Genomic DNA, 12,770 nt, shown 5'->3' with positions numbered 1-12,770 from the left:
TCTATGTTTCGCATCTGTCTATGTAACACAGGACTCTGTGCTTTGCTGGCTGTTCCCAGGGACAGACACTGATATAAACATCAACTGCTGCTAGAAAATTATCAACTCAGTGAAAAGTGCTCTTAGGTTTGCCCAGAACTTGTTGGTCTTCCAGTGCTTGAAGCTGTCGGCAGCCAAGATCCAGGAGTACGTGATGAGGGATACACTAAAGCCTGGTGCAGCTGCTGCATAAACTCGATGGGGATTTACCACAGTTGAGGGCCGTCTCACCATTGCACTCTGAAGGGTTGAAACCTGTGTGAAAACCTCTTGGATATGTCACTCAGGAAATGTATGTGAAAGGAAAACTGATGTTGTGCTAATAATTGTAAACCTTGCAGTCAAATCTCACATTGTGAATAGCATTAGAAGAAATGTTGCAAATGATATACTTGCCAATCTTATGAATAAAGTAGCTATTTGGACAAAAATAGACAAACTGATACCAACAAAAAGGCTCAACAGTTGGCATAAAGTTGGCTAGTATTTCTTTGAGTATAGAAAATAAATGGTGAATTAATCGAGGTATTTCAAAAATAAAATGCAGTTGATATGAAAGATATAGAGAAATTGTTGGACAAATTGAACAAGACACTGGCGAGGCTGCATTTAGAATATTGTGTTTAGTTTTGTTCACCCTACTATAGGAAAGACACCGTTAAGCTGGAAACAGTGCTGAGGAGATTTACGAGGATGTTGCTGGGACTCGAGTGACTGAGTTATGGAGAGAGGTTGAGCAGTTTGGGACTTCATTCATTGGAGCGTAGGAGAATGGGGGGTGACCTTATAGAGGTGTATAAAATCATGAGGGGCATAGATAGAGTGAATGGACACAGTCTTTTTCTCAGGATTGGGGAATCGAGAACTAGAGGGCAAGGTGAGAAGGAAGAGATTTAATAGGAACCTGAGGGACATTTTATTCAGAAGGTGGTCAGTATATGGAATGAGGCAGGTACATTAACAACATTTAAAAGGCACTTGGACAAGTACATGGACAGGAAAGGTTTAGAGGGATATGAGCCAAACGTGGGCAAATGGGACTAGCTTAGTCAGGAATCTTGTTCGGCATGGACCAGTTGGGCCGAAGGGCCTGTTTCCATGCTGTATGAATCTATGACTTTTGAAATTAGAACTTGGCCATGTTGGAGAAAAATCAAAAGGCACTTTATCACACAAAAGCTACAAAAGATCTGTGGGTAGACTTGAATCCACAACCTTCTGCCTCAGGAACCAGAAGTCCCCATTGAACCACAGCTGATGAAAGAGAAAAAAAATTGTAAAGATCAAAGTCACAGCAGTTTAACTACAAATGTATGTTCTTAGATATGGGTAAAATCATTAATATTAAAACAGAACTTAGTCATCCATTGGTAAGCTAGCAGTTTTACAACTTAATTTCAAGAACCTTTGAGAGTTTCAGACTCCAGTGCCCTCATGTGGTAGAATGTGGTACAGAGACTGAAATGGGATTGCCTTGAATGCCTTTGTGTAAATATAAATCTTTTTTTACTTTTTAATCAAAGGTTGGCAGACTGGAACCTTCAGAGAACAGTGTGCTTGATACCTATGACAGTGACTATGAGGAGGGGGTGACTCCCCTTGAACATTTGGATTCTGGTGCTCCCAGTGTGCCTGGCCTTCTTGGCCCTGACACGAAAGAAGGTTTGTAGAGGCAACAGAGCGAGATTCTATTCAGATTCTATTTGCACTTTATGGAATTTTGGACAATTGCCCCAATTTACATTCACAATATTCTTTTACAAAATTGTAAATATAAAACTCATTTAAAAAACTAAACACAGCTTATACTAAAAGTATTACTTCTTGCATTGTTATAATGTGTTATGATTTCCAAATGACTGTTTATTTTCAGTGTGTTTGTTAGAAGTGACAAAGCATCCTTTGTCATCCTCTCATTGTAATTTTGGCTTCAGAAAGGAACGTTTTCCCTGAATCCTCCACCACAGTGTGTTACTTTCTGGTGTCTCTAATCTAACCACAGCAGACAAAAAACTAGCCATAAAACTTTAAATTACATCAACATTTCCAGACTTTGGATACACACAGCATACCTATCAGATAGAATCCAAACCCAAATTCCATATTGCAGGAAAAGATGAATACTTGAAGATTTGCAGTCCATGAATGTATAATACTCCTGGTTCAGAATGGGGAACAGTGAAAATGGTCCCAATTATAAAGTATAGAGATATTTTCATAAAAATTCTCCATCATTTTCTATGTAAATGTTCAACATGTAATGTATGTTCTTTCTCTGTTTTGAAGGCGTCATGTTGGTTCAAGGTAAGAGAAATGTACAATGGCAGAGCCAAAGTAAATTCTTGACCACAATATACAAGTAGCCTGTATTAAACTAAAAGATATACTGTAACTATTCTACATTAAAGCATCTGTAAAATCTACAATGACCAGCACAGTTCCAACTATATACACAGAGCACTAGGAATTCATCCATTCAACTCCAAGAAAAATGGTGCTGTGCTGTCGAAAATTGGGTTAATCAGGAGAACTGCAATTGCGTGCATTCTTCTGGACTCCTTAATGCCCACTGAAAACTTCAGCCCGTCACTTCTGCATTTTTGACAGGATTTTCAGTGGTCTTAGCACATTTCTTCTTGGATAAAACTCCCGTAAAAAATACAAATGCAAAGTTCATCTGCTGTGAGATTTTCAACCTCACTAGTCTGAAAAATGATCATTCTTATTTACTCACAACGCAACAAAGTTTTACAAATGCAGTTTGTCCTAAAACTATATTCTTAGCCTTCATTGAGATCTGTGACCTCCTCTGACTTCAGATAAAACTTCACTTGTGCCTTTGCTGCTTTGCTCCTGTAGATCAGGGTCATCATCATTCTCAGGTTTCTAGCCTCAGGATCATTTGTGGCTGCTGATGTTGATTGCTGCCACATTCCACAGCATTGCACCAGGTAGATCACCGGAACTCCTTGTCCAAGGAGAGGAGATGTCATCTAATTTTCCTTCAGCCCACAAGACAGTCATTTGCCTTATTAAAGCCTTCCCCAAATTACAGCCATTCAAAGATTGCACTCATATCCTTACAGAGACACCACGAGCAACTTCCTACCAGGAGCTCCTGGCTGTAGCCTTGGGGGTCCTTCATGACACGTGGGATTGAAATGTGTCTCCAGTGAGAACTGTTCTTCGCCAGCTCATCTGAATCTCCGACCTCTTGAAAGAACTCTTCCACCTGCACCACACTTCCTTCCCGCTCCCTGCTCCCCAACACCTATGATCTCAACAACCATTCATTCAGCGGCAACGTTCTCCTGTAACTGGAAGAGTGTTGTTTGCATTATGATATGAGGTCCCTTTCAGAGCTGACTGCTATGCAACTTGCTGAGAACTGCAAGAACTTTCAACATATTGTTAAAGAATGTGACAATGAAGGCAACAATGTCAGCTATGAGGTGTTTAGACAGGAACATAAACAGGCAGGGAACCAGGGGTTATGGACCACGTGGAGGCAGATGGGATTAGTTTAGGTTGGTATAATCTTAGGCATAGACATGGTAGGCGGAAGGGCCTGTTCCTGTGCTGTACTGTTCTATGTTTTAATGTTACATTACATAGGAAAACCTGACAATACTTTCTTGAACTTCACAGTTAAAGGTCTTGCTCTACATGTGACTTCACAAATAGAATAAGGTGGCCATAATGGCTGTTTTAAGGCCACTAAGAGGTAGTAAACAATTTCTAATCTGGTGAAATGCACTTAAATCTTATTGTTGAATCATCAGATTGCAATTTAAAAAACAATTTTTATCTTTTTGATGTACCTACTAGGTCTTCCAACATGTCTTCTGTGTACCTGCCTGGGTGGGTCTGTCTACTGTGATGATACAAATATCAAAAGCATACCTCCTCTTCCTAAAGATACCACACACTTCTATGCACGTTTCAACAAGATCACCAGCATAAAGAAAGGAGATTTTGATGGGCTAAGTATGACTCTGTGGTTTCGAGATTATTATTATGGATGACAAGCCCACATTAATGCTTGTTACAGATGTAAATGTTAATTACGTACTGTGTGTGCTTTCTCTCTTTTGTCACTATTGGGTTCTTGAGGCTCCCTGTAGTGGTTACAAGATGGGAGAAATTTTTGAAAGCATAGTCCAAAGTTTCTGGCCATGACTAATGCCTATAATAAATGGAATTAGAATGCAGATCAACTATGAATTGATCAGAAGGTGTAACGGGCAAAATAAATGAAAAAGGCTACTCCTCCACATAACACAGTGAGACATTTGTAAAGCTGTCAGTCCAGAGCCACCCTTACTCTTACTTATATAGCAATGGGAGTGGCCATTCTGCCCCAGAAGCTTACTTTGTGATTCAAGGAGATGATTCATCCTTCACTTTAGCATCACATTCCTGCACTAACCCCATAACCCCTTGATACCCTTAAATTTCTATCTTGCGCAATAGTATTCAATAGCTAATTCTTCAATAGGGATTTGATAGGATAGACAGTTAAAGTGTTTCCTCTGATAGGGGAATCCAGAACAAAGGGCTATAATATAATTAGAGTCCAACCATTCAGCAGTGATGTCAGGTGACATTTTTTCACACAAAGCTGAGTGCTAATCCAAGACACTGTCCTGGATTCTGAGTCAATTGAAAATGTTGAAACTAAAATTGACAGATTTGTGTAAAGCAAGGGTTACAGACTGAAGTGGGTAGACAGAGTTAAGATACAGATTAGCCATGACATAATTAAATAGTGGGGTAGGCCTTTGAGTGAAAAATGGTTTATACCACTGGGACCTCCATTGAGGATCACCACAGAAATAGTTAAGTGAGCTAGACTCACATTACCATGCAAAGTCAGTTCATTTGGTGCAGGAAATTACAGTACTTTTAAACCTGTAGTTGGAGAATTTATGAGCTCAGTATCAGAATCAGATTTATTATCACTGACATAATGACATGAAATTTGTTGCTTTGCGGCAGCAATACAGTGCAAAGAGATAAAAATCTATAAATTACAAAAATAAACAAATACTGCAAAAAAAAAGGAATAATGAAGTAGTGTTCATGAGTTCGTGGATCGTTCAGAAATCTGATGGCGGAGGGGAAAAAGCTGTCTTTATCTTTTTGAGAAAATACAGTATTGTTTGCATCTACAATATCTATGATACTTGATAACAAATGGGAAAGGAGACACAAGGCAAAATACATTTCATTCAAACTTCTTTCCTATTTTAATTAATGAAAATATAATGTCATTGCCTAGCTATTAAATCATACAGTGTTTATTCCCATTGCTACACGTAGGAAATTTGATTTTTGTTTTGACAATGGAACACAATTATGATGATGATCTCAATCCAGAGATTTAGCTGATAGTCCCTGTCATGTTCCTGATGCATTTTCCATGTCAAACGCGCAAGAAGTGATGTCATTTCCCATACAACATTTGTTTCAAGTGTTGCTGTAAGAACTTAGTCCACGTGATTCTGAAGTTTGCCTGTCATTGGGAACGCTCAGCTCATCTAGTTGTATTAGCCTTGCTTGTTTTACAGCGAAACCCCTCCGACTTGCCAACTTCCATTAGCAATTATAAACTGTCCACAACCAGTGATCACTTCCCTAATCAGTGAACTGCCTCATCCTGACTCACCACCCAACCATTAACAACCCTTCTGGCTCTATTGACTCCATCCAACTCAGCAACATTCCCACAGCACTAGAAATTACCCCTCCACCCTTTAAATCATCATTCACCACTTCAACCCCCAACTGGGTGAATTATAAGATATCTTTATTAGTCACATGTACATCAAAACACACAGTGAAATGCACCTTTTGCGTAGAATGTTCTGGGGCAGCCCACAAGTGTCGCCACGCTTCCAGCACCAACATAGCATGCCCACAACTTCCTAATCTATACGTCCTTGGAATGTGGGAGGAAACTGAAGCACCCGGAGGAAACCCACGCAGACACATGGGAGAACATACAAACTCCTTACAGACAGTGGCCGGAATTGAACCCGGGTCGCTGGTGCTGTAATAGTGTTACGCTAACCACTACACTACTGTTCCTGCCCGGTAAATCATGATTGTTAACTTTCTGTCTGCCTTCAAAGATAATTTTTTACAGATTTAACATGGGATAAGGCTGAAAATCACTGCTTTGAGGGATATTTGTGTTTAAGAACTACGCAGCATAGTCTTCTAATATTTTGTATGCATATATATTTGTTGAGCTCATCCTTGTGTTCGAATCCCTCGATGGCTTTGTTCCTCTCTTTCTCTGTTACCTCTTCCCCATAATCACCGGCAGCTCCAAACTCTGGAATGTCCACCTTCACCACTCCACCCCTACCCTTCTTTCTTCCTTAAAGGTCTTTTTAAACCACCTTATGTCTGCTTTAACTCATTGTCAATTCTAGGTTGATTATGCTTTCTTGAGACGCTTTCTTACTTTAAGTGTGTTACGTAAATGCAAGTTACTGTTGTTATTATGCTGCTTAAATGCTACGTCCTAAGTAGCAGGTAAACAACGTAGGAGAAAGAGAATGCAAGCTGTAAAACTGTGGGCAATATGGGGCAAGGAGGAGAAACAACCTGAAAGCAAAGTCAAAGGGATTTCATGATTCCTCCTAAATGGGGAAGGAAGCTGATGATTACCCCTACTTATATGGTAACATAACCTGCATATAACATTGCAAATTGGCAAAAAATTAATCACAAGCAAGTCATATTAGTGTTACATTGGCGTCATTTCAAATTTCTAATTTTGGCTAAAAGCTAAATGGAGACCACTGACATATTGTACCGTAAAGAAATTACTAAGCTTTATTTTGCAAAGTATTTTAACTGTGTTATGCATTGTCACTTTAGATCATCTAAAGAGGATTGACGTAACAGGTAATAGGATCTCTTCAATTGACGAAGATGCTTTAAGGCAGCTGCCTGAACTGGTGGATCTGATGATCGCTTCAAATGAACTTGTACAGCTTCCAGAGCTTCCCAAAACTATGGTCAACATTGATGCAAGTTACAATAAACTACACAGCAATGGGATAAAAAAAGAGGCATTCAAAGTAAGTGTCATTATTACACACACAAGTTAATCTTTTCCTTGAAATGTTTACTTGGTTAATTTCCCAATATAATTGCAAGATTCAGTGTGCATACTGAATGATGTATCCATCATTTGCTCATTAAGTGCCATCCTTACATTTATCTTAGTGAAGTCTGTGCACACTCCTTGTCTGCACCACACTAAGTACTGTTTTTGTCATATTTTGTCTATCAAGTTTTCCCCATTATAAATTCCACACATGATGTGATTGGCCTATTACAGATAGCCCCGGCAAAGCATTCTTTGTCAATGTAGCTGCCACCCTGCTTTTTCCTAACTGAGGAATTAATAAATATTCTGGCTTTACTTTAACCATTTCACTGAGACATTAAACTGCAGCCTCATCTGCCCTCTCAGCTGGATATAAAAGATCCCTTAACACTATTTCACTCAGCATTTGTCCCCTTTCTCCTGGCCATTATTTATTTCTCAACCAGCATCATCAAGAAAAACAGATTATCTAGTTATAATCACATTGCCGATCATAGGGGCCTGGTAACCGCAAACTGGCTACTAGTTTTCCTACCTTACAATGATGACTACACTTCAAAAATACAGTAAATTACTCCAGGATGTATTGAAGGAGACATTAAAGATGTGATATAAATGCAAATCTTCATTTTGTTTTTAATTTATGAAAGTATTTACCCTCAAGAAAATTATTCAGATGGTCTGTTTTACAAAAGCACCAAAATCAAAGTTACTCCCACGATACCAGGAACATGTTGCAGCTTAAAACAAAAGTTGTTCTTAGATCACGAAACCAATAGTCCTAAACGTGAAATGGGTCAGAGACAATTTGATTTTGACCTCCAGTCTACACTTCAGTCCCATATAATCCTCACAGCTCAGAATGCTTATGTTTACTTAAGGCCTTATTGCTGACTATTACTTAACTGAAATACCATGAACCTTAATTAAATAAAAATACATAGGAAAATAAAACTTACCTATTGTTACTGCAGTCTTGTTATGAATGAAAATATTGCAAAAGTTAGACTATCAGCAAAAGAAATAATTCCTATTTACAAACTTAGAATGTTCCATTCAGTGAGGAGTTACTTCTGTTATGTAGGGAAATTTGGTAGCTATATTACACATATCACTGCCTCACAATGAGATAAATGAGAGTCAAACTTTTGTTTTTATTCACTTGTTCATGGGAATGTCAATGTCACTGGCAAGGCGAACATTTATTGTTCATCCCTACTTGTATCAAAACTAACAAGACACTTAAGACTCAACTACTTGGTTGATCTGGAGTCAGACCAAGTAAAGACAGTCTATTGATTTTATTCCAGATTTATTTCAGAACTTGAATTTAAGTTTACCAGTTGGCATGATTGGTATTGGTATTGGTTTATTATTGTCACTTGTACCGAGGTACAGTGAAAAACTTGTCTTGCATACCGATCGTACAGGTCAATTAATTACACAGTGCAGTTATATTGAGTTAGTACAGAGTGCATTGAGGTAGTACAGGTAAAAACAATAACAGTACAGAGTAAAGTGTCACAACTACAGAGAAAGCACAGTGCAATAAGGGGATTTGAACTCACGTCTCTGAACCAATACACCAGGTTTCTGGTAGCTGAAGAGTTACCATGATTTTATTTGCTTAAAATAAGATCACCAAAGCAGCACGGTAGCATAGTGGTTAGAGTAACGCTATTACAGCGCCAGCAGTTGGGGTTCAATTCCCGTGTTTGTGTGGGTTCCCTCCGGGTGCGCTGGTTTCCTCCTACATTCCAAAGACGTACAGGTAGGTTAACATGGGTTTAAAATGGGCGGCGCAGACTCGTTGGGCTGGAAGGGCTTGTTACCTTGCTGTATAAATAAAGTTTTAATAAAGATTTTTTTTAAGTTTTTATATTTTTCATGCAGTTTAGCAATAGACCCTTTACAAAACTGTAGAAGTTTAGGGAGGATATTGTTGATGAAAGCTTTGTAAGATTTCTCTTTGTTTTGCTGAAGTTGGACATTCCTTTTAAAAGCCAAAACAAAGTTGATATTAATTCAGGAACTGAAAATCTGCAGCACCTTTGGCAAAAATCTGGTGAAGGTGTAGCAAAAGAACCATAAATTATATCAGGACCCTGAGCTGTCAATCTCCCTGCTTCTTTTCATGAGCCTTATTTAGGCCACAACTTCTATTTGCCTCCTGTGCCACAAGGGACAAAGTCAAGGAAGAGGCTGATGTCCAAGGAGCCTCTTCACAGAGGCAAAGCCCACTTAGGGAACGTGTTCAAATGTGGTTTCAGATAGACTGATCTCCTCCTTTACCTCTAGATCTTCAAATGCTGAGATCGCTGGTGAAAATAATGGAGCTCATGGATTTTAAACTCAAGCCGCCACTCTCTACCCCCTAACCCAAGCAGATCCCAACTTCAATTTCTGCCTCAACTTTCAATCAAATTCAATTTTTACTTGGTGGAGTTAGTTTGGCTTTAGAATGGGTTGAAATGAGTGAAAGCAAATCTGCATTGCATTTTATATCTCTCCTGATTCTAATCTTTATTAACACAAACAGATATTTCCAGTGTCCATTCACCAAAATCATGGATCCTTCCACCAGCAATCATAATTGTATTGGTACTTGGTGAACAGTGGTAGCAGGAATGTCAGTCAGGAAGGCTGACAAGGCTGCAATGAATATAAAAATGGTAATGTTTCAAAACAGGGTGCTATTTCATCCTACAGTGTATACCTCAGGCAAAGTCAAAACTGCTAATATGCTGACAGACTCTTGGCTGTACCACCAATGGGGTATTTTAGCACCCACAGTCCACTACAGGACCAGCAAAAAGACATTAAAAAATTAGACAAAGTTTTCCTTCACTTTCATGGATTTGTAAAGCAAAACTGCAATCTAATGAAAAATGTACGAGTGAGAGTGAAAAAACTGTGTTCAACAGGCACATGATTTTTACTCCTGTATCAGCCATGAACAGTCATTCTGTGGCATAGTGTTAATTACTCGTTTTGGACAATATTTTCTCACTATTTCTTTTTCTTCTTACTTGACAGGATATGAATAACCTAGCATTTCTGTATCTGGCTGGCAATGCACTGAATTACGTCCCACTTCCTTTGCCTGAAAGTCTTCGTTCTATTAACCTACAGGTAAATGATACCTCATGCATATTGCAGATCAATTGTGATCAGCCTTATAACCACTGTCAAACTCCCTCGTAAAGTGCAGAGTCAGGGATAGGTGCCAAATTTGAAAAGATAATTGGGCCATTGTATAATTTTACTATTTTTTCCAGTAAGATCCAAATCTTAGCATATTAGTATTGGTTTATTATTGTCACATACTGAGATTTAGTGAAAAGCATGCCATCCATACAGATCATTACAAAACATAAGTACATCAAGGTAGTACAAGGGAAAAGCAATAACGGAATGCAGAACATAGTATTATAGTTAGTTACAGAGAAAGTGCAATGTAGGTAGACAATAAAGTGCAAGGGCCATGACGAGATAGATTGTGAGGTCAAGAGTTCATCTTAAGTGTACAAGAGTGTTGTGAAACAGATTCGGGGTCTCAGAAGGCAAAGGACTCTGAACACAAGTCTGGCAGGAAAGAATTTTATTTACAAAGACAAACAAGGGAAAATGGTAACAGGAATAACACACACATGCACAGTTTATAGCGAGCATGGGAAAATCGCAACAGGGGTAAAATACACACACACACACACACACACACACACACACACACACACACACACACACACACACACACACACACACAACGAACTGGGTACATACAATTAAGGAAAAGACAATACGATACCCTCCACCCCTTGATTCAGTGCTGGCATGGCTCTATGCTACTAGGGACCCTAACTAAGATGCTCCCGACCCTTTTAACAGTGCACACCTCACCAACGATTTCTCCAGTGCCGTCTCACAGTCCGCAGCCTGGAATGAAGCAGGGTGAATCCCTTGGAGCAGTCAAAAGAGAGAGAGAGCTGAGCACATGTGGCACTCTTTATAGTGCTGGAGGGCAGGGGGGTCCAGCCCAGGTAATTTAAAAAGGCCAGTGGTCAGGTGTGTGCTGATGGGTGGGGCAGGGCCAACCCTTTATTGGCAGTGGTGTGTCTTCCGACCAAGTAGGGGCAGTGCTGTCACGTGACAGCCACGACCCTCCACAATGCAAAGAGGTCTGTTCAAGAGTCTTATAACAGCAGGATGGAAGCTGTCCTTGAGCCTGCTGGTGCGTTTCCATGCTCCATTTTTGTGTGACTGTAATTGTAGACAAAGGGATAACGGAACGTTTCTCAAGAGGCCAAAATCAAGATTATGATGCAAGGGATGGAAGAGATTAGGATTCAGGAGGAGGTGGGTTAGTAAAAGCTAACAGAACACAGCCGTGAATGGATTTAAACAAGATAGTGAAAAATACTTCTATTAAACTAATGTAATAATTTATTTTCTTTTCATGTTTTCAGAACAACAATGTTCAGCAGATTGATGATGACACTTTCTGTAATTCAAAAGACATTCACTATGTTCGCAAGGCTCTAGAGCTCATTAGACTGGATGGAAATCCCATTAATCTCAGCAAAACACCTAATGCCTATATTTGTCTTCCTCATGTGCCCTATGGCAAATATTAAAGATCTGCAATTCTGTTCACAATGTGTACAAACTCATTTGACAGCAGGCAAAGTTCTTATATTATTGTGCTTAGGATTTTCAATGGCAAACCAATTTTTTCAAGGAACCAATTAAAACATAATCTAGTGAACAAACAAATAATCTCAATTAAGAACACTGTTCAAGGTAATTCTATCTGAAATGCTGGCCAATAAAACAAGAGAGGGGAAATGTTGTAAATGTTTAAAGCTAAACTATTTTCAAGTCCAATCTGTACTGAATGTCCAAAAACAATAAATATGATGTGTTTAATACACTCCTGTTACTCGTTAAGCAGTATATTCCATCATGGCATTTTTTTCAACTTATTTCACGTTTTAAGCCTGACTCTATTGACAAACAAGTTTGACTTGTTTTTTTTTATATTCCTTTAAAGCATTTTACTTTATTGTTAGAGTCCAATGGACCCAATTTTTTTCAACCTGCCTTGTAACTTTTACTCATAACTGTACTGCAGCACAAATAAATGGCTCATTAATATTTTATTTTAAAGGTCTCTTAATATTAAAGTAAATGAATCTTGTTATATGCAACTGGTTAGGGCAAATTTTTAAGAAGTTACTTATAATTAGGCATGGATGTGTTACGAAGGGACAAGAAAGCTAGAACTGTGAAATTTGTCTGTGACAATTTCTGAAGACTGCATTAAAAAAAATCCAGTTACTAATAGTAAGCTGGCTTAAAATGTTAAAGTGCAATCATTTATTTATGTATATTAAAGTTTAAAACATTTTGTTTAACTTTTAGCCACTTTTTTTGTCTCTGAAATAGTCTGCTGTTTACAAAGATTCCGCATAGCTATAAGAAAACTGAACACTGCTAGAGTCTTTCTCCTTCTTAGGCAGTCCCATGGGTTGAGAATGACTTGCTTCTACTATCACTGTTCCAGATGCCTGGTCCATAAAAGGAAAAAAGAGGGAGGTAGGCACAT

General features: G+C 38.7%; 1 protein-coding gene across 1 annotated transcript; it reads left to right on the top strand.

Moving 5' to 3' along the window:
- Positions 1–1,364: 1,364 nt before the first annotated feature.
- Positions 1,365–11,991, top strand: LOC127578575 (epiphycan-like). Its single transcript, XM_052030724.1, has 6 exons — positions 1,365–1,409; positions 1,563–1,701; positions 3,868–4,026; positions 6,931–7,133; positions 10,202–10,297; positions 11,632–11,991. Exons 1-6 carry the CDS (start codon positions 1,365–1,367, stop codon positions 11,797–11,799), a joined length of 810 nt encoding a protein of 269 aa, XP_051886684.1. The 3' UTR covers positions 11,800–11,991.
- The last annotated feature ends 779 nt before the right edge of the window (positions 11,992–12,770 follow it).

The sequence above is a fragment of the Pristis pectinata genome, chromosome 15, assembly GCF_009764475.1.
Source record: "Pristis pectinata isolate sPriPec2 chromosome 15, sPriPec2.1.pri, whole genome shotgun sequence".
NCBI classification, from domain to species: Eukaryota; Metazoa; Chordata; class Chondrichthyes; order Rhinopristiformes; family Pristidae; genus Pristis; species Pristis pectinata.
The sequence above is the reverse complement of the archived record's forward strand: the minus strand, read 5'-3'. Positions and strand labels throughout refer to the sequence as shown.

Coding starts and splice junctions, on each gene's coding strand:
- LOC127578575 (XM_052030724.1), top strand. CDS start 1,365: ATGGGTAAAATCATTAATATTAAAACAGAACTTAGTCATCCATTG. Junction 1,702..3,867: donor TGGCCCTGACACGAAAGAAG/GTTTGTAGAGGC, acceptor TGTACCTACTAG/GTCTTCCAACATGTCTTCTG. Junction 10,298..11,631: donor TTCGTTCTATTAACCTACAG/GTAAATGATACC, acceptor TCATGTTTTCAG/AACAACAATGTTCAGCAGAT.